Genomic DNA, 27,488 nt, shown 5'->3' with positions numbered 1-27,488 from the left:
ATATGAGTATTGCCACATTTTGTTTATCGGTTCATCCATTAACGGACCCTTGGGTGGTTTCTACCTTTTGGCTATTGTGATTAACGATACATTCATATACAAGTTTTTGTATGGACATAAATTGTCATTTTTATTAGGTATACATCTAATTGAATTGCTGCATCATATGGTATAACCTTATCTGTAATCATCTGAGAAACTTCCAGACTGTTTTCCGAAGGGGCTTCAAGATTAGGTTCAAATTTTTTTGCATCCTCACCAATACTTGCTGTTCATCAGACTTTTTCATCACAACCATCCGAGTGGGTGTGAAATGGTAGGTCATTGTGGTTTTGAGTTGCATTTCCCTGCTAATGCTTATTGGCCATTGGTACATCTTCCTTGAAGAAATGTCTATTCAGACCCTTTGCCCATATTTTCATTGGGTTGTCTTTTTATTATTGAGTGGTAAAAGTTCTTTATCTATTCTGGATACAAGTCCCTTTTCAGATCTGTGGTTTGCAATTATTTTTTTCTCTCATCCTTAGGGTTCTTTTCACTATCTTCATGGTGTTCCTTGAAGCAGAAAAGTTTTTATGCTTGAAGTCAGTATATTTGTTTCTTTTGTTGCTTGTGTTTTTAGTGTCATATCTAACAATCCATTGCCGAATCTGAGATCATGAAGATTTATCCCTGTTTTCTTCTAACAGTTGTATAGTTTTCATAGTTCTTTTAAGTCTTTGATCCATTTGAATTAATTTTGATGTATGGTGTGAGCTGAAGGTTAAACTTCCATCTTTTTGCATGTGACTGTCCAGTTGCCCAAGCACCATTTGTTGAAGAAGCTATTCTTTTCCATTGAATAGCCTTGGAACCCTTGGTAAAAATCAGTTGACATGGTTTTGTTTCTGAACTTTGCCTTTCATTGATCTATAGGTCTGTCCTTTGCCAGTACCACACTACATTGATTAGCATTGCTTTATAATGAATTTTAAAATCAGGGTGTATAAGTTCTTCTACTTTCTTCTTTTCAAAGATTGTTTTGGCTATTCTAGATTTGTTGTAATTCTGTATGAATTTTAGAATCAGCTTCTCAGTTTCTATAAAGAAGTCAGGTGGGATTCTGGTAGGAATTGCATCAATAAATCAATTTGGGGAGTATTGCCATCTTACAATTAATTTTTTCAGGCCATAAACATAGGGATATTTTTCCATTTATTTAAGTATTCCTTAGTTTATTTTAACCATTTTATAGTGTTCAGAGGATACATTTTTGTGTTTCTTTTCTCAAACTTTTTCCTAAGTATTTTATAATCCTTCATGCTATTGTAAATGGAATTGTTTACTTAATTTCATTTTTGGATTATTCATTGCAAATGCACACAAATATAATCAGTTTTTGCAGACTGATCCTGTATTCTGCAACCTTACAGAATTCATTTATTAGTGCTGATAGTTTAGTAGATTCCTTAAGATTTTCTACGTACAAGATATATATCATCTGTGACAACCTACACTTTAAATACAGACCCCCCCACGATCTACCAAACTTCCAGAAATGAGTTCCAAAGGTCAAAATTAAACTCTGTTAGGGTTCTGAATCTCCATTTTATACATCTTTCCTCATCACTATCAAATTGTTTCTTTTCCAAGTCAGGCCTCATTTGAGATCTTTTATGATAAAGAGGGATGCACAAATCCCAGAAGTTTCAAACACAAGTCAAAAAGAGTGACACTACTGCCCCCCTATGTTGATTTTAGCATGTCTTACATTTCTGTTTATGATAGAAATTCTTGGAAAAGTAAAAATCGTTGCTGCCACTCATAATTTTGGGAGAAACAAACCTAGAACATTCTTATTCTTACCTTTTATCAGGCTACTGGTTCAGATGGGGGCAGAACTTCTGGCTCCTCTAACCTCTCTGGGGGCAGAAATGAGTGAGCACTGCTGATTACTGTACAACTGTGTGGGAGGTAGGTTTAACTGACAAGTCCATCTGAATTTTGGTAGCAGCAAAAGTAGCACAATTAATTAATCAGCAAGGTAGCACAATTTTTAGATAAAGACTTCACAGGAACCTTGCAAAAAATTGGCTTGAGAAAAGTTGGTATGGAACTTGAGTACAGAATGTGGATGAAAAATCACAATCCCATTTGTTTCCCATATAATAGGAAAAATCATCAGTTACATGGTGAATGTCAAGGGAATTTCAGGCCTACAGAAAGGATCTTAAACAGGGGGTCACTCCTGGAACAGAGAGGAACAGGAATTCAGTATGTGGCAAAGTAGCTGACATGAACAAGAAACATCTTCTAAATTTAATAGCTTTATTTTTCTTATAACTAAATATAAAATAACCATAAATTTTCTGCATGAAACTATTAAGAAAGTATAATAATCCTACTACTAAGAAATAATAAATTAGCATTTTGGTTTATGTCATTACAACTTTTTTCTATGTACATATACACAAGAGATAGGATAATAAATATTTCTTAGGCGTTGACTATGTCACATAGTCTATGCATTTTATGTGGATACACTCACTTACTCCTCACAACATCTTTATGAGGGAGGTAATATCATTACCCCTATACAGTTATATTTAAGTGGACCACACTATATGTAGCATCTCTTTTTAAAATTTAATATATCACAGACATTTGCTAAGAAACAGATCCTTTTGGTATCCTCACATTTTTTGCTATGGATATATATTACTTTATCTAACCAGTCATTATTGGTGATACCAACATTATTTTTGCAGGTATAGATCTCATTGCATCATTAAACATTCGGCTTTTTGCTGATCCAGTTGTTCTTTTGGGATAAATTACCAAAGTGGTATTTCTGATTCAAAGAGCATACACCCTTTAAATTTTGATACCTTCTGTCCACAAAGCTTTAAACTCCTGCCCACAAAGTTTTAACTGGTTTACATTTCTATAAAACCTGCATGAGCGACCCAGTATACCAATGATGAGTAGTAGTCTTTTTAATAATTAGTCTGATAGGTGAAAAAAATCGGTGTAATCTTAATTTGCACTTACTACTATTAAGACAATATTTTTTCATATATTTAATAATACATTTATTTCTTCTTTAGTAAATTACCCACACTTGTCCTTAGCCTGTATTTTTATTGTGTTGGCAGTTTGCTTATTAATTTGTAAAAAAATCCTTATATTGAGAGAATTGACCTTTTATATTGAAGAGAAATGTCGCAAATTTATTTTCCCATTTTGTTGTTTATGGTGTGTTTGTGCCATAAAGTTTTATGTTTGTTGCCAGATCTGTTGGTCTCTTTTTTGGTTTCATACTTGGTGTCATGTTTGAAAGGTTGTTTTCATCCTCAAGATTGCAAATACTTGCTTATATTTTCTTGTAGTATTTGTAAGTTTTAAAAATATTTTAAATATTTAAACATTTTATCTGGCAGTTGTGTTTTGCATATGGTATGAGGTAGATATCTAGCTTTATTCTTTTCAAGTAGGTAAAAGTTCTCCTAGCATCACTTATTGAATAGCCTCTACTCTGGAGTCATTATTTCCCCTTTATTTGCCAAAATGTTATTAGTCAGACCTTTCATGACTTTTTTGTTAAAAGTGTTGCTTGCTAATTAAACCAGGTAGAGGCTTTAATATTAACATAAGGAACATTTTCTAACTTAGCAAGTTTACTTCTTGAGTGATAAAAATAGCTAACTTGTGTTGAGCACTTACTCTAAGTCAGTCACCATACTATACCTTTTCTTGGATTCTCTCATTTAATCCTTCACCCCCAAACTTATGAGTTTGATACTGTTCTTATCCCCCATTGTACAGATGAGAAAAATTAAGGAAAAGTACAGATAAACTGCTTATATTATATAACTGTTATGTTCGGTCATGATTGGAACCCACATTTATCTTAATCCAGAGCCCATAATCTTAACTCCTATATACTATCCTGCTTTACAGAATACTTGTCAATAGAGAATTTCAGATTAGCTCCCCCATCTTCTACCAGTAAAAATTAAGTACATGCCCAAATTGCCCTCTAGTCATACAAAATAAAATTGAAAAGGGGAAAAAAAAAATAACTCATTAATGCGTCTGTCCCTGATGATACTCACCCACTGCAGATAAGATTACATGAGATCACTGAAAGTTAGGCTAAATTTATTTGGGGAAAATTATTTCTAAGTATGATTGGGTCCTAAAAAGTTCCACCACCCTTATGGTGATTCACTGAAACTATTTAATTTCAAAAACATGCTTTTTATGTTCTTCTTATACTAGGTGTCACCTAACTTTTCTGTTCCTTGCTATATTATTCTCCTTCCTTCTGCCTATCTTCAGATGTTTTGTGAAATTCTAACTAGAAAAAAAAAGTATAATTAATTGGCAGTATTCCCTCCTCGCTATACTCAGGGATATAACTCTCTGTGATAATCTTTAGGCTTCATAACTCTTAGGTCAAAAATTCCAAGTCTGGGATACTAGATTACCAGTACTTCTGATTTCCCATTATGGTTTTTGACAGAAAAATAAACAGTATAAAAAATCAGTAGGGCCAGTCTCGTCTTATTTAGGTGTTACAATATAGGTTTTGTCAAGAAATAAAAATTCAAACCATAAAGGATTAAACCAAAGTATCACAAAACCTGAGAGTGATTCCCTCCCCCCCACCTTCCACATAGTAAATAATAGCCATTTATAGATTAAAGAGAATTTGTAAAGTACTTATCATTAATTGAAACTAAATTGAGACTGGAAAGTGGTAACAGACTCAAAGTTGATCAGTGTTTTTTAAAATGAGAATGCAGTAGATTCTCTTATCAGAGGACATGAATAAACAAAAATAATGTAGCTTTCTTCAGTGACAGACGTATCTACATATTTTTCAGGGCTCACTTATGAGCTAAGGGTAATGTAAATCCTATAAAATGCTAGGATTAAAAAATTGTTAGTTCAGAGAGGACACATTCAGAGATTCTGACCATCAGAAATTTAATAACTATATTCAAATACTTGAAAAATGTTTTAAATTATTTTGAAATGTTTGCATATTCCACAAAGTTACCACAGTGGAATAGATTTGAATTAAGCCTAATCTACTGATTTAGGTGTAATAAGGTTGTAAGTATTTGGATTTCACTAGTTATGAAATAGTGTGACAGTCTATTATAAAGATTTAGAATGTCCACTTGTAGAAATATTTAAAAATACGGGTAATACCTAACTCACTTGACTGATTAAGCTTAATTCCCTTATTTGAGGCTACTTTATTTCTCAAGTACTTTTATAGCATAAAGCAAATACCTTATCTTCTCTCTCCACATAATAGATCCACGTAAGTAAACAGATGATTTATAAATACCCAAAAAAGAAAAACTAAAAAAGAGAGTGCACTGTGTAACATTGTAAAATGTTGATTCTCTACTGTACTTAGCTGAAACATTAAACCTAAATAAATGAAAACAAATTTCTGTAACAGCCTTGAATAAAAAGAAAGTCAAGCTATGTCTATATTTTTTACATAGTTCTTTATTTAGAAAATGTAGAAAATCTCTAAATTTAAGATTCAAAAGGAAAGTTGTAAACCTCTGCTTGATTATTCCCATTGCCTAAAATGAGCTGCAGACCAAGAACCAAGTAGGAATCTTAAGTGTTTTGGCATATCATTGACTTCTGGTTCTGCTGTTTTCCCTCTTGGAGTTTTCACACTCCTAAGGGCACTTGACTCCTTTCTAGCTAGACTGCTATCTTAGGAAGACGGACAACTAAGTGAATAAGTGCCAGTCTTAATCAAAAGCGACTTCATTCTTGGGTATCTAGAGATTCTTGGTCATAATACTGCTTATTAGTCAGTTGCCATTCCAGTATACCAGAACCCTCTGTGACCTATATGAAGTGACAGTAAGGGTCACTGTTAGTCATACTTGTGTCTTGTCCCAGAGCCCAGTCTTTTTAGGCCAGAAGGGATACTTTCAACTACTAATCTGTTTCCATTGAGTAGTAATCAGAAGCCTATCAGTACTCCCTTAAATATTCTTAAGGAAGAAAGAATGGACATGAAGGAGAAAAAAAAAAAATCACAGGACACTAAGGGATACCTATAACACTGTCTTCCAAAGTGCAGGGCCACTCCTATTTGATGACTAACACAGGAGAGCAGCAACAAAGAGAAATGGGTATTTGACTCGTGTCTGTTGTAGCCCATCTCTTTTCTCTTGCCCCTTAAGGACAATGCTTTGGTACTTTCTACCTTATTCTTATTCTGTCCACTCCTCTCTATATTAATGCTCTGATTTTTTTATTTTGATAAGAGACAAAATAATTAACAAAAGGATAAGATCCTATTTTATTGAAAACTTTTCTGGTTTGTATCCTTTCCTTACCTACCGATTATCTCACCCCTGCTTAAATCAACATGCACATCTCCATTCATTCTCTTAACTCATTATCTTCCTTGTTGTAAGCTGTCATCATGCTCCATAGAGTTTACATGCATAGTTTATTTGTGAAGGAAATGATGGATTCCAGCAAGAAGAGCACAGTACAATAAGCAAGAGCTATAACCTTTGAAGAATCAGACCCAAGTCACAACATTCTAGCTATGAGCAACAGGAGGCAAGTCACGTATTCGTAAACTGGAAAAGCTCTACACAAATGCATGGTGCTATTATCAGTAGTAGCAATATAATTACCAAGTAAGTCCTTTGTGGCTAGAGAATACAAGTAACACATAGAAATATGATGGGATAGAATTCCTGTCTAAAAAGACATACTATTGTTTCAACATCAGTTGGAGTTACTAAAATATCAGGTTTAGAACTGACCTGCTTTATCTAATATTTAGAGACATATGGTAACAGAGTACATATGGTATACATTTTAGTCAGATCTTTTTTTTATCACAAATATCAATTACAAGGTATACAAAGAACTGACTTATTAAAAAATAGGAGGAAATTAAATGGTGGGATAAGAAATATTTTATATAATTTCAACGTTGTGCTACAGTCTTTTCAACTATTTTTATTCCCATTATCTTTTATACTTGATGTGCCCTGTGGAAAAAGAGGTATCTCTGTATTTCATAAAATGCAAAAACAATAATAGGGAATAAATTTACTAAATTCACAAATTCATATGATTGTTTAAATTCAAATCTTTGTGGTTTTTTTTTTTTTAGACTATATTTTCAGAATTTATCACTATTGAAATGTTATTTCATGGCAAAGCTTTAGAGGTCTATACTGCTGCCTACCAAAACATACAAAAGATTGATGAAGAAGAAGATTTGGAGGTAGGACTATATCTATCTAAGTTAAGTTCTTCTCTTAAGATGGAAATATTTAAAAGAAAGCATTAATCTGTATGGGTAAAAATATCTTCAGTTTGAATACTACAATGGCTCGTGTTACTGTGTGCAGTCCCAAATAGCTCAACGTTTATGTTTTTCTCATTATGTATTTTTAACTTAACAAATTCACCATGGTAAAGTTCCAAGAATTAATTTATTAACAGCTAGTTAATAAGGCCATTACGTGAAATACTGTATCATTTTGACTGGTGATGTAAGTCACTTAAGTGTGCTAACCATCACATTAATTAGTGCTAACATTTGATTGCTTATGCTGTGCAGAATACCCAAAGCTTCACATGCATTTTCTCATTCACTGCTCAGAATCCTATGAAGTAGGTGCTGTGGTTATTCGCATCTTATAACTACAGAAACAGGTTTAGAGGCTTTAAGTAACTTAACTTGACCACACCCACTTAGCTAGTAAACAGCAGAATCAGGATTCTCACCAGTTTTGTGTGATTTAATCAGTATGCTATGAAATAAGTGTAGGTTTATAATAAGGCTTGCTTTGTACTGATAGTTAGATGCAAATGCAAGTAGCCAACTAATGTTAGAGCATTTAAATATCACAGCCTGGCTTCAACAAGCACATCTGAAGAGTAACTGTCCAACCCTCTTACCTTTTAAAGGGAGGAATAAAGGCACAAAAGTATTTTTGCTGAAATAGATAAAATATTACACACAGACTTTGTCCATATTATCTCTATAGTAGAAGTGAAAAAGACCAGATAATCTCAAGATATAACCAGAATTCTCTATTAATGAGTGATAGAATTTGGGAGAATCTGCCAGTTGACAATTTTGAAGATTCCCCCAGTTGTTTATTTATTAACTATCCATAAAGAGTTCACCTGGGCCTTCTTTTCCCACTACTCCACTGGTTCCAGGAAATCTAATTCATAAAATCAGATAACAGATTGACTAAAATGAAGAAGGATACATGTTTTAATATGTGTACATATGTTTTCCAATGTCAAAATCTCATCTTAGTTTTATATCAGTTATGCACACATGATATTTCTATTTATTGTCTATCAATAGATGGCTTCCTAAGTTTCCCTTCCTTCCAAGTACTATAGCTAAGGTTTCTTAATTTTCACTCCTTTCATGTCCTATCTTTTAAAAAACAGATCAAGCTTTTATCTGTCATTTGTAAAATAATAAAATAGCAAATGTTTATATATAGCGATTACTTTGGACAGCTACTGATCTATGCATTTTAATTATATTTTAATCCTCCCATCAACTTTGACAAAAGTATTTATTGTCCTCCTTTCTATGGAAGAGGAAACTGAGGCAGAAGTAGATTAAGAAACTTCCCAAAGGGTCCCATAACTAATAATGCTGGAAGCCAAACCCAAAAGTCCTGACTACAGACACTGTTTTTATCCTCTCTATACTGTGATTAGTGTGGTTCTTGATGAGTGTGATAGGCACCATTCCCTACAAGAAAAACACTGTACTGAGTGGTAGGTTCAAAACTGATCCCTTACTTTTCCTAGAAGACTGGAGTCCTGTTTAGAAGTTATCTTCATTCTCCTTTTTCTAATGCCTCTGACATGCCATTTGTTAACTCTTACTAAAGTTCCTTCAATCTCTTTGAACCCCAAGATTTTCTTTCTCATTCCAGAGGTCCTAGCTAGTTTATTCTGTCACACCACTTCCCTTACCAGTATTCTTAATCAGTTAGCTAAATAGCTCGCGGGAGGAGAGATTCATAAAACACCCAGGATCTCAGAGCTGTGTGGTAGATACGTTTTTGAGTATCAACGTTCCTACTTTCTAATGGGGTAATATTGAGCAAGTTTTTCATTCTTCAGCTTCCTTATCTCTCAAATGGAGATCTAGTATTTACCTCATAAAATGTTCATTCAACAACTGTTTATTGAGCACCTGTTATATGCCAGGCATCACTCTGAAGATTTAGTATTGTAAGTTAGAAAAGGTCTGAGTTGTCAAAGCAAAGATTTAAAAATCTACCATAGAGTTCAGACATTTAAAAAATATACAGGCATACCTCAGAGATATTATAGCATTCCAGACCTGTGCAACAAAAGGAACATCACAATAAAGCAAGTCAAATGAATTTTTAGGTTTGCCAGTGCACATAAAAGTTATGTTTACGCTATACTGTAGTCTACTTTTTTAAGTCTTTTATTTTAATCCCAGCACAGTTAACATACAGTGTTATATACTATAGTCCGTTAAGTGTGCAACAGCTTTAGATCCAAAAAGCAAAAAGGTGTACATAAAGAAAATATATTATTGCTAAAAAAATGCTAACCATCACCCGAGCTTCCAGTGAGTCATAATCACTGATCACAGGTCACCTTAAGACAGGTAATAATAATGAAAAAGTTTAAAATATTGTTAATAATTACCAAAATGTGACACAGACACGAAGTGAGCAAATGCTGTTGGAAAAATGGCACTGACAGACTTGCTTGAAGCAGCATTGCCACAAAACCCTTAAGTTGTAAAAGAGTCTCTGTGAAGCACAATGAAGTGCAATAAAATGAAGTATGCCTGTACTGTGTAACTGTTTAAGTTTTATAATGTGACCAGTCCTGTAAAGAAAAAATATAGTGTGCTGTGAGGATTCTAAATAGTCTAGCGAATCAAAGAATGATTTCTTAATTAGAAGTCTGAGGGACGTGTAGGATGCCTGGCAACACCTGTAGGGCAAAGGACACAGATACACAGATATCCTGAGGCGTAACGAACTATAGGCAGAAGCCGTTAGTGTTCTGCCACACAGCAATTGTGGAGAGAAGGAAGCAGACTAGGGAGAGTTGTGGGACCAGGGAAAGTAAAATTCTATGAAACTGGTACCAAGAAGAAAAAGAACCTTTACATACAGGATTTCTTCGGAACAAGTAGAGAAAATATGTAGACAGGGACAGAGAAATAACTTGCTATTCTTCTTAAATACTTCATGCTTTACAAGGACTGCTGAGACTTATTCTGGCAACAGCTCATTTTTTTTGTGGTTAGGCATCTAGTTATATCACAAACCATCTTACCTTATTTGTTCTTCACATAAAAAAGCATTGTCAGGCTCATTTTCCCCTTCAAAAGATCACCTCTGTGCAGTCACTTCAGAGCATCTTGAGACTCACTCCTAGAAGAGATCTTGGACCATATTGGGAAATGCATTATTGCCAATAAACATTCCTGTAAATCTGTTGTTTTGCATTAAGAGATTAATTTTAACACGTAGCTGGTTTAGACTTTTATCTCATGGGTGTATACTGTCTTCCATTTCCCACTTTTAACTTCATCTTTTCTAGAACAGTTAAAAAAGGAAGGTTGTTCTAACAAAAATACATCCCTTCCAAATACCATTTGATTAATGGTTCTTATACCAGGATATGTGTTCCTTATATCATACCAGGATATGTTTTCCTTAACTGGCATGAAAACATAATTGTATCCTCAGTAACATGTTAAATAACCTAATTAGCATGACTGAATTGTCCTAAAACATGTCTCACCTCGAGTTTAAATTTCACCTCTTCGCTCCTTTTGTGTCTTGTACTTCTCTAAGGTTTAAAGAAATGCATAGAGAAATCCCTTAGTTTTGAGTTTCTTTTCCCCAAAACACGTCGTTAACATTCCTTTATGTTACAATCTTAAGCTGGGAGGAGTTGCAAAGATAAAACGGGGCTCCTTGCACTAGTGTTGTAGATGCATAATTACGGAACAATGAAATGATAGCTGTATTGAGGTATAAACAGTAAGCGCTACTGACTAGAGAATAGGAGAAAGCAGAAGATGGCATTTGACTTGGCTCTTGATGAGTGTGCTGGAATTCTAGGCTGAGGACTCAGCATTGCAAAGGCAGAGTATAACATATTCTGCATATAGGTAAATAGGCTAGAGGTGAAGAGTGATGAGTAGGTTTGAGTAATGTTAAGCCTTGGGTGTCAGTATTTGGACTCTAGGTAGGGAGGAGCCACAAAGTGTTTTAATAATCATGCTTTGGTCTTCAGTAAGATAATTCTAAGTAAACTACAAAGAAAGATGTGCAGAGTCAATAAATTAAAATAGAAGTGCCTCAGATGAGAAATTTAGGGAGAATGCCTAGGATTATAGTTTGGTCTACTCAATGTATCGTAACATCTATCATTGTAAAGGTGAATATAGAACTACGCTGTCTAACACAGTAGCCCCTAGGCATATGTGGCTAAAGTTAAAAATTCAGTTCCTCATTCACATGAACCACATTTCAAGGGGTAGTAGCCACACGTAGCCTGTTTAGACAGCAAGCATTTCAATCATCTCAGAGTTCTACTAGATGGTTGGTCTAGAACAGAAGTAGTTAGGCATGTTAAGTATGGCTATCAGAAGAGAGCCTATAGAAAATTGGCTGAAAGGTAGCCATTAAACACTATATAGATAAGATCTTCAGAGAAAAGGGTAAAAAAAAAAAAAAGTGGCCTAAGGGAAATCCTTTAAAAATATTTAAGGTATAAGCAGTAAAAAAAGAGATGTGAAGAAATAGGGCAGCTAGCACATGAAGAGTTTAGAGATGGCATACCTGGAAAAGAAGTTTCATAACAAGGCCAGGGAGGATCAAAGATGACTTTGGTGGTTTGGGGCAAAAGCAATTTCAGTGGAAAGTGAAAGCCCACTTGTAGTTTTTTTGACAAATGGAGATGAAGGAGAATATTTGAGAAGTTAAGGAGTAAAGTTATATCTTGAATTAAAAAAAAAAAAATTGATCTTGAGCTTATTTGCTGAGGGGAAGGAACCTGTGGAGAAAGAAGGCTTTTCTTTTTTGAAGTCTTAGATATAGGAAATATGCACCTTGGAAAGACTCAGATGACATTAAATAAAAGGGGTGGGGTAAAGAGTTGAGGAAAAAGGGAGTGAAGTTGAAGAAATTCACATCTGACAACATTACCTACCAGTTTATATATTAGAGAAATGGGGGAAGACAAAAAATATACATAGGCTTAAGAGAGTGGTATTTGGAACTGTTGCCTTAAGGATAAAAAAACTGACAAAAGGTGTTTCAGAGTCTAGTGAGATTATAATCCATAAATCACAGTGGCTCCAACTTACTCTGAAATGATGTACTGTCAGACTACTGCGATGAAGTTAAATTGATAAGAGTTGAGACGGGGAGAAGACAAAGAATCAAAGGTATGACTTGCAGCCTCTCTCCTTGGGAGCATCCACTTTAAGGGAAGGAACTCCTCAGCAAAAGCTCTCAAGTGATGGTTTCAGAACCCATCAGCATCTTAACCTGGTTCAAATAAACTTTATAGCTTTCATCTTTAAAACTTTATTTTTTGTAGTGGTTTTTTTTTTTTTTTTTAAATTTACAATAATAGAAATTTGTTCCTGGGAGGTGAAGGTGAGCAGGTGGATGTGGTTGCTTTAAAAAAAAAATCTTAACTAAGAAGAACTTAACATGGCTTCCTAGATTCCCATCGTTTGGTATTTATTTTATAATGTTGCTTTATCATTGCAACAGGTTTTCCGAAATTCTCTGTATCCACCAGATTATTCATCCCGTTTAGATATCGTAAGAGCAAATTCAAAGTCCCCTCTTCAAAGATCACTGTCAGCTAAGTGTGTATCTGGAACAGGTCAGGTAAGCTAAAAACCGTAATTTAAAGGAATATGAGCAGCTGCCTTTGGTATTGTTCAATACATTTTTAGTTTCCCTTATGTCCTGACTTCATATAACTTACCCTCTTACAGAAGATGATTGGAAGATTGCATTAAGTGCAGCTCTGTTCTTATTTTGTATACTGTAGTACATAATACTCTCTACAGAACACTTGAGAGCAGAGGTGGAAAGGACAGGAGAATGCTAATCTAGATTTGTTTTCAGATGTAATATGAAGAGCATAGATTCTTTTTTTTTTTTTTTTTTTTTTCAACGTTTTTTATTTATTTTTGGGACAGAGAGAGACAGAGCATGAACGGGGGAGGGGCAGAGTGAGAGGGAGACACAGAATCGGAAACAGGCTCCAGGCTCCGAGCCATCAGCCCAGAGCTGGATGCGGGGCTCGAACTCACGGACCGCGAGATCGTGACCTGGCTGAAGTCGGACGCCTAACCGACTGCGCCACCCAGGCGCCCCTGAAGAGCATAGATTCTGAAGTCAAACTGCTTATGGTTTAAATACCACTATCATGACTCAGTGAAAATTATACCTAAAAAAAGTCTTTTTGCTGAACATGATCTTAGATCTGGAAGCACGTATCTTTAGGTAAAAAGTCCATTTTCTCGTTTCTTCAATATCCAGAAAGCCTGAGTTACTAGATGTCTACAACTGGGAGGGGTGTACAGCCTTTTTCTTTTAAGAGGCCATACAGAAAATGGGCCGAAGGTCTATGTCCCAAATAAGGGCAGCCATAAATAATACATTAACAATTCTTTATGGCAGTGTTATAATAAAACTTTATTTACAAAAACAGGAGGCAAAATGGAGTATAGCTTGCCAACTTCTGATCCAGAGATCAATACTTTTTTTCATATCTAGCCTTCAGAATTTAAAATTGAGCAAAATAGGGGCACTTGGGTGGCTCAGTCAGTTAAGCATCCAACTTCAGCTCAGGTCATGATCTCAGTTTGTGAGTTCAAGTCCCACATCGGGCTCGCTGCTGTCAGCACAGAGCCTACTTCAGACGCTCTGTCTCCCTCTCTGTCCTTCCCCACCCCCTTTGATCTCTCTCAAAAAAATTAATAAATAAGATTAAGCAACATATTTTCAAAATACAACTTGTAGGTAAATGTGACCCAATGACTTGTATTTTCATTTGGTTCTCTTCTAAGCATTTATTTACTGCTTTATATGTATACGTCTCTCTCCCCCAAACAACTCACATTTTTATTATTTATCAGCATAAAGTGCCTTGCATGTAAATTCCATATTATCTAGTATTATAGTACAAAGTTTGTTTCTATTGAGAGCTAATAATGTTACCAAAATTGGCTAACATCTGTGTCTACTTTAGAATTACATTATCCTAGGGTTTCTTGACCTCCACACCATTGACTTTGAGTCAGATAATTTGGCAAGGGAACAGGGAGTACTGTCCTGTGCATTCTAAAGATGTTCAGCATCACTAGCCTCTACCCACAAGATGCCAGTAACACACACAAACACAAACCCCCAGATGTAACAACATTGTCTCCAGACATTGCCAAATGGGCCTCAGAAAGGTCTGAAGCAAGATGACTTGCCAAGTGGCAATGGTCAGGACTTAAAAGCAAGTAGTGAATTCAGACTCACTCCATTTAAATCACAGTATTAAATTTTAATATTTCAGCTGCCTAGTTGAAATAGTCTTGGCATATTATTTGCTGTCCCTTTGATGATTCTCATATTCAAATGCCCATTTTTGTGACCTAAGAATTACTTAACAAAATATTTTCGATATCCATAGTATACTGAGTATGTACTTTTCTCTGAAGTATTTAGTTATTCAAATACTAGTACCGAACTGGAATTGGTTAATTTCATATTTTTGTTCAAAAACAATCTGATATATGAATGAAAAAGCTCTGTAACTGTTTTCAACCTTAAAATATAAGAATTCATAGGGAATTTTCATTACTAAAAAATTATTATCTTCCTGAAACATATGTTCTATGTGACCTTCTCTATAAGGGCATATTAAAAAGATACCAAGTATGTAAAAATATTTTAAGTTAATATTTTTTAAAATGTGTTAACTTTTAACAGGTGTCTACCTGTCGACTAAGAAAGGATCAACAAGCAGATGATGATGAAGAGGATGAAGACTTAGATGTTACAGAAGAAGAAAATTAATTTTCTTAAGAAAACTTCATATTTCAATTTTCATCTTGAATGACTTGGCGTCCAGAATTACTACACTGTAAAACTTTATACTGGCTTCATACTCGTTAAACCTCAAAATGAAATCCTCCTGAAAATGAAAATTAAAGTAAATTTATGCTGACCAAAAATGAAGGTTTTGAAAAATATTACACACCAGTCATTTCAACATCCTATCTAGCAGTATGTGATTTTTGTATAGGTTCCATTAAAAAAAAAAAAAAAAAAATGTATTTCAAATGCATTCCATATAATGCACTATACCTAGTTGAGGTTGCAATAGAAATACATGACAAAACACAAGAGATCTAACAATTCCACTTGCTTTCTTTGCTTTCATTGCCAAAAAAAGGGTCTTTACTCATTCTGATTAAATACAAATTCTATTCCATAAAGCCTTAATCAAAAGGACAAAGGTTTTTTTCCTTTACTTTTTTTTCACTTTTACTACAACCTGAAGTTTCATTATTTGATACATAATTTACTTTTCAATAAGTGTCATTACTTTTTATTAAATGTAATGGGACACTAGGATATCAGTGTCTTAAAACTACATAAAGCAGAAATTTTAGATTCAAAGAGAAAGCCACATTCAGCCTGATTCTGGTTTTAAAATGAAAATGCTGTCATACTGAAGCATTATACATGGTACTATAGCTTTTAGAAAGCTGTAATTTGGTGGAGTGTTGCCTAAGAAACATCATGGAAAATGATAATCATTTAAAAGTCTATAAAAATTTTACCAAACCACCATCTAATTAATGAAAGAGTATAGTTACTTTTATTCCTGAAAATAATCAATTTAATCAGAGCCTTTCAGTATGTCCAATACTTTTGTTTCTTTGGATGGGGATTGTACTTTTGTTATTTCATGGATACCAGTCAGGCATATAAAAATTTTGAAATTTATAAAATCATTTGGGATAACTACAAAAGGCAACTATTCACAACAAAAATAAAGACTTTCTAGAAAGCTTTTTTGACTTTGTTATTCATGGTTCTGTTAACAAAACATTGCTTCCTGAGAATAGCCCTAAATGATAAAATTACTTCAGTACAAAATATTCAAAATGTTCTAAAACCCTAAATAAATTAAGACACTAAAGGTATCATTACATTGCATTTTATTTTCTCAATATTTAAACGTGGTGTTATAGTTGGGAGGAAAAACCAGGGTTATAGTATTTCTCTTGTTTACTATAGCAGCTCACTTCTCTTAGCATTAGTTGCCTATCTATAAAATTAAAACAGTGCCTGATATACAAAGCAATCAGCAAATAGTTCTGATATAAAATGTATGCTCTGCCTACTTTAAAGAAATCTTCTAAAGACAAAAGGATTACTATACATAGTACTTTCAGCAATGTAAAATTAAGTTTCTTTTAGACCAGACTTAGGTTGGCAAACTATTTCTTAAAGGGCTATGCAGTAAATACTTTATAATCTGTGGGCTGAGAAACAAAACTAAGGCTATTACATAGATAGTTCTATAATCATTTAAACCACCTTTAAAAATGTAAAAACCTTTCAGCTTCCTAATTAAAAAAAAAAAAAAAATAGGTAACTGGACCAGTTACTTAGCCTATAAGCCTCCATATATCTCCAAAACAGTTTAAGTTTTTTAGGGTTATGGAAAATAAATCACATAGTTAATTCATAATTATAAGCCAAATATATAGTACCTAGTACAATTCCTTAAGTAATAGCTAACACTTAATACAAAAAGATGGAGGTGATGGGGTCACTGCTTAATAGGTGATCTATGGACCAAGAGCTACTGCTCTTGAGAATATCCTTAGTAACTGATAAAAAATAAACTCTTAATGATTCTTAACTATCTCCTGGTTTATGGGATCAAGTTTACTTTCTAGATGGTAACTATATTTTTCAGATACCTTCTGACAAAAAATGTTTGGTTTTAAGATAGTTAACATGTTGCTAGGTATTAAACTAGAGAGCCAGTATGCTCCTAGTGTACCTGGTATGTCTGGGAACAGGAGAAAGAAGTGGCTGAAACAGCTGACCCCCGAACTATACCAGGGTCAAGAGTGCTGATCCCTGCACAGTTTAAATCCATTAACTTTTGATTCCCTTAAAACTTAGCAGCCTCTTGCTTATCAGTAACCTCCTGTTGATCAGAAGCCTTACCAATAACAGTTGATCAACACATTCTGTATCTGTATTATACACTGTATTCTTACAATAAAGTCAGCTAGAGAAAAAGTATCAACAAAACCATAAAAATATTTAGTGTTATACTGTATCTATCAAAACAATCCTACCTATAAGTGCACACTTGCAGTTCAAACCCTGGTTTGTTCAAAGTCAACCACATTGATGGGTCTATGAGAATTGAGTGCAGTATTCTCTTTTATGTTTTTGAAATTGGTGTGCTGTTTGACGGTCCATCATGGAAAATGCCCTGATTTGTTACATTTGCCAATTTCCATTGCAAAAATACTACCATGGCCAATTTAACATAACCGCCGACAGCAGAGCTGGGAAAATGTGCAAAAATGGTTCCCAACCAGTAGGAGCCAATTTTCTCTACTTTTTTATTTTTAAAAGTTAAAAAATTTATTAAACTAAATGGTTATGAGTAAATTATATCAATTCATTAATTTTACAATCATAATACAAAGCTTCTGTTTACTATTGTTGACCTCTTGTCTACTATCACCTCACACCCCTGCCCATTTGAGAAGCAGTTCCACATTACATGATATTTCACTTTTAGGCTTCATCTTGGCTCTTACTGATATGTATTTAGGAAGTGTTTTAAAGTCTTCTATACATTCCTCAAGAAGACTGATCAAATGAACCATCTATATAATCTCTGAGCATTTAAAAATAGTCATTTCTTATTTTGTTTTTTGTTCATTGTGTTTAGTTTGCACATTTATCATTCACCTGGCTATTTGTAAGCTTACTAGTTTAAAGAGCCATATTGATGTGCTTTTTCAAACCAAATTTACCAGTTTATTCATTCTACTAGCAAGTAAGATATTCACAATAATTAAAAACACAGAAACTTCAGTTGGCCTCTCAAGTTTCTTAAATCACTGAAGATTAATCCAAAATAGTGGCAAATGGCTAAATACTGACAAAGTATTCTACTTCTGCAAAATCCCATTATTAAATTACTAAGCTACCATATATAAATTCAAATTATATTCTTATTTGCTCAATATGGGAAACCTGTGAATCACAGAATTGAGGAAAATTAACCTGGCTTCATGTAAACTATATAAAAGGCCAACCAAAATCAAATCCTATTTGATAAAATGAACAATTTTAAATTAGAAGTCAATTTATAATATCATTATCCAAGAAAAGCCCTGGATAGATATATAAAAACTTTTAAAGTTATTTTGTCTTTTATGAACAATGAGCATAGTAATTTTGGTTTTTTAATGCCACTTTAAAGCAACAATGGAGAGAAAGAAAATATCATTTACTCTAAAGTATTTTTAGCACAATCTTACCAAAATGAAAAGTACCATTTAACAAAAGTTAGTAGGCAAAAGTGTTAAGAGCATGAACTGGAGTCCAAGGTCTGTCTGGGTTGAACCTGGCTCCATGATTTACTAGCTATGACTTTAGGCAAGTTACTTAACCTCTAAACTTCATTATCTCACTTGTGAAATAGACATAAGTAATACACCATACTTCTTAAGGTAATATTTAAATTGAGATTGAGATTATGCATGTAAAGCACTTTCACTGCCTAGCACACAGTAGGTGCCCAATAAATGTTAGCCACTATTATGGGTGTAATAAAATCAAATGCAGTGTTTGTAAAACATCTACACTAAATATCAAAGTAGTAAAAATGCAATCTCACAAAAATCTGATTATATTTAGTTATTGAGTCTTTGGATACAAAGTCTTATAATTTAAAAATGAGAACCTAGTAAAAAAAAAAAAAAAGAAAAAAAAAAAGTTCAATGAATCATCACTAAATTCTTCCCAGAACAAACTACATCCATTTATCAGATTCTTCCCAGCATAAGCCTAAATGTCCCCTTGTACCTATAATTACTTTTTTCTTTTAAGTATTTGAAGTTAATCTTACCAGTTTGGTTGATGAGATATGGAAAACACCATAAAGGTACACAGCACTCTATGCTATTATAGGCTATTTGGTCCATCCTATCATAAATATGGTCTAAGATAGCTGTTGAAAACTTCACAGAAGAAGCTGTAATCCTTTTTTCTTTTTATACAAATACAAGTAAAGTTAATTAGCTGGTCTATTCAGTTGCAAATTTTTTTATTTTTATAAAACTTTGCAAAGTTATTATGAACATGGAAACTTCAAGAATCCCCTAAGCTTTTTACACAAGTAAACTTCAAGTTCACAGTCTGTCCATTTTGAACTATTTATAATTAATGGGAGGCTTAACACAGTAATATCTCAGACAAAGAAGAGGGCATTAATTCTGTAGGCAGTTAGCAATGCAAATGCTAAACCTGAACAATAGTCACTGACCATTTCCTTATACAGTGTAAAAGATGTAGACTACAGACCAGAAACAAAAGTGAATATAAAACTTATCTTCCCCAAATACAGGTCTACTTTATACAAATCTTGAGGTTTACCCATGACATCAACAAAAACTAATGCACTCAGGGAATTTTCTCCCCAACTGTCCAAAAAAGGGGGCATATATAATTTTAAATTAGAAAAAGTGAATGGTAATTTGCAAGCAAAAGAAAACCAGATTCACATTCTAATATTTACATTTGTTCTATTCACAAGTCAAAATGTTTCTTTTCATTAGATAATTAAAAATAAACACTTAAAAAAAACAAATGCATTTTACTGCATCAATACTGTGGGGAGGTAATTCTGAATTTAGGAATGCTCTCTAGAGCAACATTAATTTAACTTTGCGTGGGCCAACCGGCCTATCACTTAGGTCTTTAATAGCAGCCATAGCTTCATTATAGTTTATCATAGCAACAATGGCTTCCCCTGTAGGTAACCCTTGCTCATTATACTGTATTGAAACTGAATCAGGTATGATTCTATAACCATGGAAAAAGTCTAGAATTTCGTTAACATTAGCTTTAAATGGAAGATTCATTATCTTAATAGGTGTTAGTCTACCTGAACTACAATTTAATTTTGGGTCAGGCATAAATCTCCCCTCAGGAAAACTTCCCATACTGCGCTTTCCAAAATCAAACTTGCCACCTTCTGGGCGACCAAAATTCACAAAAGGACGATGACTTCTAAAGTCATCGGGTGGACTCCTAAACTCCTCACCAGGAGGTCTAAAACTGTCAGGAAGTCTAGGGTCCTCCTCTGGAGGTTTCCTGAGGTCTTCCTCCGGGAGCCGCCTGAAGTCCTCATCAGAAGGGCATCTAAAATCTTCCTCCTGGGGGCTCCTGAAGTCCTCATCAGGAGGATGCCTCAAGTCTTCATCGGGAGGGCCTCTGAAATCTTCATCCGGTGGGTGCCTGAAATCCTCCTCTCGGGGGCGCCTTAAATGTTCCTGGGGTGGCCGGCGGAAGTGCTCCTGGGGTGGGCGGCGGAAGTGCTCCTGGGGTGGCCGGCGGAAGTGCTCCTGAGGCGGTCGCCTGAAATGCTCCGGGGGCGGCCGCCTGAAGTGCTCCGGGGCCGGACGCCTGAGATGCTCCGGGGCCGGCCGCCTGAAGTGTTCCTGGGGCGGCCGCCTGAAATCTTCTTCGGGAGAACGCCTGAAATCCTCCTCGGGAGAACGCCTGAAATCCTCCTCCGGAGGTCGCCTGAAGTCCTCCTCGGGAAGTCGCCTGAAGTCCTCCTCAGGTGGTCGTCTCCACTCCCCTTGGGGAAGCCGTCTAAAGTCATCCTCAGGAGGCCGCCTCCAATCCTCCTCAAGAGGCCGCCTGAAGTCTCCCTCCGGGGGCCTCCTCCAATCCTCCTCCGGGAGCCGCCTCCAGTCCTCCTCGAGGGGTCGCCTGAAATCCTCCTTGGAAGGCCGCCTGAAATCCTCCTCCGGTGCCCGCCTCCACTCCTCCTCTCTGGGGTACCTGAAGTCCTCCTCCCGAGGGTATCTGAAGTCCTCCTCCCAAGGACGCCTGAAATCCTCCTCAAGAGGCCGCCTGAAATCCTCCAGAGGCCGCCTGAAGTGTTCCTCCCGAGGGCGCCTGAAGTCTTCTGGGGAGCGCCTGAAGTCCTCTGGGGAGCGCCTAAAATCTTCTGGGAGGCTCCTATCAAGCTGTCGGAAATCCCCCTGGGTTTGCTTGAAATTGTCCAGTTGCCTCAAGTCCTCCTGCTGATGCCTGAAGTTTTCAGAAGGACCAACTGAGTACATTGGTGGATCGCTGGAGTCAAAAGAATGGGAATGGTCATCTCTATCACGTGACTGTGAATGGTCTTGCACTCTCTCACTGGACATCAAGGAAAAATTTACATCAAACTCCTGCATTTGTGCCTCAGATATAAGTCTTAACAATACCTCTGTCCCCAAGAATCTCCGTCGGTTTAAACGTTCGGCTTTCATGGCTTGTTCTTCTGATTTGAATTTCACCAATGCTTCTCCCAGACCAACTCCTTTGTCATCATAAAGTAAGTAAATGTCATCCTCTGCAAGAGAAAAGTCTGCAAAGAACTTTTGCACTTCAACTTTTGTAACATCAAAAGGAAAATTTCTTATATATATACACAGTTTCTGGCCAGGGTAGCCTTCTTGAGAGTATTTTTGTGAAATATGTCCAAGCCTCTCTTTTTCTATGGACACTGGTCTTTTCTTTTCATAACATTCAATGAACTTCAGCATTTGTTTTCTAGAAACAGGATCAATATGAACAGGACGATACTGTAAAACAGTCTTATGTAAACCCAGAGCAGTGTTATAGTCTTTCAGAGTTTTGAACATTACAAAGGCATATCTTGTTCTTCTTTCATCTTTATATAAAAACCTAATCTGTTCGTTAGTCAGATCAGTATCTCTAAAGAAATTTCTTAAATCTCTTTTGTTAATACTTAGGGACAGATTTTTTAAGTGAACATAAAACCCGAGAGGAGAACGAGAACGTGTTCTTCTGGGAGATTTTGAATGAGATCGTTTTCGAAAATGTCTATCATTAATTCCTCTTGGTGGAGAATGTTCTTCAATTCTCATAGGAATGTCAACCTCCTTAATTGCATTACCACCAAACTCAATCCACTGTTGTTCTGAGCCTTGCATTACTTCTATAAATCTTGAACCCATAAAACTTCTATGACATTTAAGACCTCCTGAAGCATCAATACATGAAGCAAATTTTACTATGGCATCACCATTATTTCGGCCATCGTGATGTTTTAAGAAAATTACGCCATCCACACACAAACCAGAAAAAAAGACACGTACATCATCTTCATTTACTAAGTAAGGCAAACCTCGCAGAAACAAGTAAGGATTCTCTGCCTTCAATGGCCTTGTCTTTCTTGGCCTTAAATCACCATGTCCTGTACCATTAGTATGAAACCCAGCATCTTGATTAATTGGAGAGCCATATCCAGAATTACTTGCTTCTTCTTTAATAGCCTCAACAAAGTTAGATAAGCTGCCAGCCCCTGATGCCCCAGATCCCGGTCGCTCTCTTCCTATGCGATCAGTTCTTTTCATTTCTATAGTCTTCTGCATTTCTGCCTTACTACTAAGAAAGAGCTCTACAGATGAATCCTTGATAAACCCTCCTGAACGACTTATGGCACGTCTTGCATCTTCATCTGTTGCAAAAATAATAAAAGCCTCCCCAACTTCCCCTCCAATTATATGCACTCCTCCATCAGGAATAGTCAATCCCGTGAAGAAGTGACGAATATCCACAGGCCCCGCAATAAAAGGAAGCCCCAGTAAACGGATGACTACAGCCATGCTGAGCTCAAACCACAGCAATAATGACCTGCAGACAAAAAGGTACACATAATAGCAAGTCTTATTTGTGAAGTACCTTATCCCAAACTAAACTTAATAATTACTTAGTTCCTACCTTCTTCAGCATTTATAAATGAAAACAGGGTATGAGTTCACAAAAAATATTGACAGTATCTAATTTCTTAGAAAAAGAATAAACCTTCTCCCATCTAAACATAAAAATAAACCAACTACTTCGGAGAAATATTTCATATCACCTATCCTATATAGTATGAACATCAAAAATATCAAATCTGCTTTGTAAATCTGCCAAGCACTGCTTCACAACAAGACCAAAAACTATTTTCAGACTCACTTAGAAACAGATCTTCTGCTGAAACATGTGAGAGAGCTTTGTGGATTAAAGAATGTTACCAACCATGATAAGTTTTACATATGAGAAAAGCCATCTATGGTCAGAATATAATTTCTGCTCATAATAATAAACTGTCTGCCACTAGTGCATCACTGACCAAAGGTAAAGTACAGAAACCATGTGTGCCTACATGTACTATTCTACTTTACATTTTTTTGTCAAGCTTCTGTGAATAGCCTTAAGCTCTGGATATCTTACCTTTTTAAAATTTCTTGGAGACCTGTTAATTCTGTAAAAGCAACTTAACTGTGGAAAGAAAATGAAATATAATTAATCCTTGGACCCTGTAATTGATCTTAAACACGCCAGATTAGGATATTCCCTTCAGAATTACCTATTAAAAGTGAAGCAATATACGGAACCACAACTATGGACATTACAAAATGGTCTTCTTTGTTCCAAGGGGAAATTAATCATCCTTCAACAAAAACGAAGTACAAATTCCAAGCAGACATGTGCAAATTATTTAAAAACAAAAATCTTCTGGAAATTAAATAGCTCCTTGATTGGAAGTGGCAAGAGCAAAGGGGTGATGAAAGTGTTATACATTTTGATTAGAGTGTTGGTTACATGGGAGTATAAACTTATCAAATGAATACTATCCTTAAAGTCCGTGCATTTCACTGTATATAAATTTTACATCCACTTAAAAAAAAAAAAAAAAAAAAAGACAAGTGTTCTACAAGTAAAAGGTCAATTTAAACACATCAAAAGTTCCCAAAAAAACTTCTGTCACTTCCACTCATGAGAAAACCAAACACCTAGCTCCTTATGCCCAACTGTCTTGCAGTTTTCCTCCCTTTTAAAATATAAGACCAAATCAAACTAATAAGGCAACCATTCAAAATGATACAATAAATGAACAAAATACTAATGTTTTGAATTCAAAAACCAATTTTTTAAGTAATAAATTCAAACCAATGGCTACCCATTTGAATACACATTTTAAGTTATACACATATAGCTCACACTTCCAAACATGGAATTAAATTTCCTGATTCTAATATAATTAAGGCAAACACTAAAATACCCATAAAATAAAAAATCTCTGCTACTAATCCTTATCTTAAACTCCTAAAACAATTACTACTAAATTCATCCTAAGCCAAACAGAAAATGTTCAAATAAGAATCTTATTATGCTAACAAGTTTATTCCATTTTAAGCTGTCCTGCACTGAGAAAACCCAAATGACAATAAAGAAAATAAAAACACATTTATTTAGAATGTTTAGGGATTATCAGTATTAACTGCTGAGAAATCTTATTTCCTTAAGGCAATTTATATCTAATATTTTCAGAGATACTCAAAGTTACAACATTTAATGTATTCTTATCAAATAAGAGTTGCTAAATTAATAATTATACATTTATGTTTTTAATGTGCAAAGAAATGTTGCTTTAATTCAGTACTTACACTTAAGTACCACTGTTCCACCAAGTGTGGTTGGAAGACATATTCTTTGAGGTCTGCAAGGCTTATTTTCCTTTGGAAAGGGTCCACTGATTACTTTTTAAACTACAAGCTCAACTAACAAGGTATCAAGAAATTACTGGCCATGGGGCGCCTGGGTGGCGCAGTCGGTTAAGCGTCCGACTTCAGCCAGGTCACGATCTCGCGGTCCGTGAGTTCGAGCCCCGCGTCGGGCTCTGGGCTGATGGCTCAGAGCCTGGAGCCTGTTTCCGATTCTGTGTCTCCCTCTCTCTCTGCCCCTCCCCCGTTCATGCTCTGTCTCTCTCTGTCCCAAAAATAAATAAACGTTGAAAAAAAAAAAATTAAAAAAAAAAAAAAAAAAGAAATTACTGGCCATATTCTACATCTGAATTATCAATGCCAAATTGATACTTAAAATATTGACTATTAATACTATTAAAATATTTACAAAGTACATGGGCGCGGGCAGGGGGTATATAGGAAATCTCTGCATCTTCTGCTCAATATTGCTGTAAACCTAAAAAAACTGCCCTAAAAAAATCGTTTATGAAAAATCCACAGTACCAAAAATAAAAATGAGTACAAACCTGGTTCCTTCAACAAACCAATATCCACACCAACGTTTAAAAAACTATATAAATGGCTTCTGTACTAGTTGTCCACATTAAAGTTCCAAGATTCCTTCCTATACAAATTAACTTAGCTCCAAAGCAAGTAAGATACATGCCATTTTGTCTATCCTCAACTTTTTAAAAAACTTAAAAAGGGATATGCCCTGAGAACATAAATATATCTACAAGCTAAGTAGGGACGTTTCAAGGAATAACATGTCAAATTCAAAAAATTTCTAGTTTATCCTCAGCTTAAAAACAATATTTGAACTAAATAGTTCCAGGAGTACAAATCTCATGAATTCCAATCCAAGCAGACAAGATAAAATATTTTGTCTAATTTGCCACATATAACTAACAATTAACTTTTTTCCCTTTTAGCTGGTAGGGTAACGTACCATTTTATCCCTCAACAATGACACACCTAGGAGGCCATCTGTAAGAGACCAGTTCTCAAAATGAGCACTTTTCCTATGGTTCCCATAGGTCATTTCCTTAAGCAAATTCACCAGAAATTCTACTCTTAGAACATAACACAAAAATAGAAACACACAAAATACCCTAAAGTACACTGCACTTAGAATTGTTTCTACTTATGAATGTAACAGAAGTATTTTTGCGACTGTGTTGATTTAAAGACAGTGATGTTAGAACTTCTAACCTATGAAAAGATGAAGTGAGTCCTGAAAAGCTTGAAATTAAGAAGTTCATTTTAAGTAATTTTGATTTTATCCAGGATTCATCACACTTGATCACCATTACTAAACAATACGAAATGTGCATCTTCTAATCAAGCCTGATAGGGAAACGAGACTAAATTTAAATAGGTATTATCTCAGATCCATCTGATTTTAACTAGAGAGTAACAAGTCATTCTCCAGATACGGTGGGGGGAAATGCCTATTCCTTAAAACCCAAAGTTATGATGAAATTCTAAATGCATGAGTTTCCCTTGCAGAAAATAATCTAGCCCGGTCCACAATTATTCTTTATGAAGATCTGCCTTTTATCCTTTTATAATGTAGATGGTTAAAATAAAAACCAAAGGCATGACGACAGAGCCATAGTCGTTAATAGGAACTGTAAATGAAGACGAATCCACAGGGCACAGGATTTCCCATAACATCCATCATCCTCAAATGGGGATCATCCGAAGGAATCGCTTCTATAGCCCAAAGCCTTTGTCCAGACTCCCAAGGGTTAGAGCTTCCTTCTTTTGCGCCAGGCCAAAGTTGCTACGTGGGATCCGATGCTGTCGCCAGACCTTCAGCCAAAATCAGCCTTCAAATTAACCTGGACCGCCCAACCTCCGTGCCTTTCCGTTACGCCGTCCCAAGGGCAAACATTCCACCCTAACTCGCCACAGGGTGAACTGCCCCATACCTAACTCAAACACTTTGGCCACTCTCACGCCTAACGAGCCAGGCCTTCAGCGCTTTTCTGCCACCACTGACTACGATGACATAGCAAAGAAAAAAAATACCTATGAAATCCTTCGAGATCTTCACTCTCAGGAAAACTGGGAAGCGCACACACAACACCACATGGAGGCTGACGGGAGAGTCGGTGTTTAGCAAGGAAGGAGGGTGCCCTAACGGCAGAAGCTACGCTAGCTCCTGGCGCGGCCGCCGGCCCCGCCTTTCCCCGTTCTTCCGTCCCCGTCGCCAACCCCTCCCCACCCCCGACGCCCCAAGGGTAACTGCTTCGCACTTGGCAGTAAACACACACCACTGCTGCCGAGTCGGACACACAAGACCGGGGGCGGGGGGCACTCCTCGTCGCAGCAGCCTGCCCGGCACAGGTGAAGCCCTCAGTGAGCCTAGAAGAAGATGGCGCCCACTCTCCCCTCCGCTCCGGACAAACGGACGTACAGTTTGTCTGCCCATGCGCTCTCCAGGCGTAACCCACCACCCCGGCGCCCCGGCCACGTTTGCGCACGCGTCTTGTGCTCACCCGCTTCCCCTTGTCAGGGGAAGGGAGGCGGTGCCCGCGAGCACAACGGCCCGCCTAGGGTTTGCTGAGCT

At 36.0% G+C, this 27,488-nt stretch overlaps 2 protein-coding genes across 8 annotated transcripts in view; one reads left to right on the top strand and one right to left on the bottom strand.

Annotated features, from left to right (window-relative positions):
- The window catches only part of CIBAR1 (CBY1 interacting BAR domain containing 1), a 28,101-nt gene extending 11,973 nt beyond the window's left edge, over positions 1–16,128 (top strand). For both annotated transcript variants that reach the window (XM_086695012.1, XM_086695013.1), the window contains exons 7-9: positions 7,160–7,273; positions 12,816–12,935; positions 15,039–16,128. In XM_086695012.1, coding sequence (XP_086551138.1) covers positions 7,160–7,273; positions 12,816–12,935; positions 15,039–15,125 — 321 coding nt within the window. In that variant the 3' untranslated portion in view covers positions 15,126–16,128. The remainder of the gene's footprint in view (positions 1–7,159; positions 7,274–12,815; positions 12,936–15,038) is intronic.
- On the bottom strand, positions 104–27,430 carry RBM12B (RNA binding motif protein 12B). Of its 6 annotated transcripts, XM_086695008.1 has the most exons (4): positions 25,223–27,430; positions 24,836–24,971; positions 23,619–23,666; positions 19,409–23,033 (listed from the first exon to the last, which is right to left on the bottom strand). In XM_086695008.1, exon 4 carries the CDS (start codon positions 23,003–23,005, stop codon positions 20,024–20,026), a length of 2,982 nt encoding a protein of 993 aa, XP_086551134.1. In that variant the 5' UTR covers positions 23,006–23,033; positions 23,619–23,666; positions 24,836–24,971; positions 25,223–27,430; the 3' UTR covers positions 19,409–20,023. The 6 variants fall into 6 exon arrangements, 5 of the variants coding, with proteins under 5 accessions (XP_086551134.1, XP_086551136.1, XP_086551135.1 ...); XR_015246527.1 differs by lacking the exons at positions 19,409–23,033; positions 24,836–24,971; positions 25,223–27,430 and adding exons at positions 104–2,227; positions 10,357–10,465 and having other exon boundaries at positions 23,619–24,829; XM_086695010.1 differs by lacking the exon at positions 24,836–24,971 and having other exon boundaries at positions 26,948–27,430.
- Positions 27,431–27,488: the final 58 nt, after the last annotated feature.

This window comes from Puma concolor, chromosome F2, assembly GCF_028749965.1.
Source record: "Puma concolor isolate L17-30 chromosome F2, mPumCon1.1.hap2, whole genome shotgun sequence".
Taxonomy (NCBI): domain Eukaryota; kingdom Metazoa; phylum Chordata; class Mammalia; order Carnivora; family Felidae; genus Puma; species Puma concolor.
Note: the sequence above shows the minus strand (reverse complement) of the source record. Positions and strands in the feature narration are given on the sequence as shown.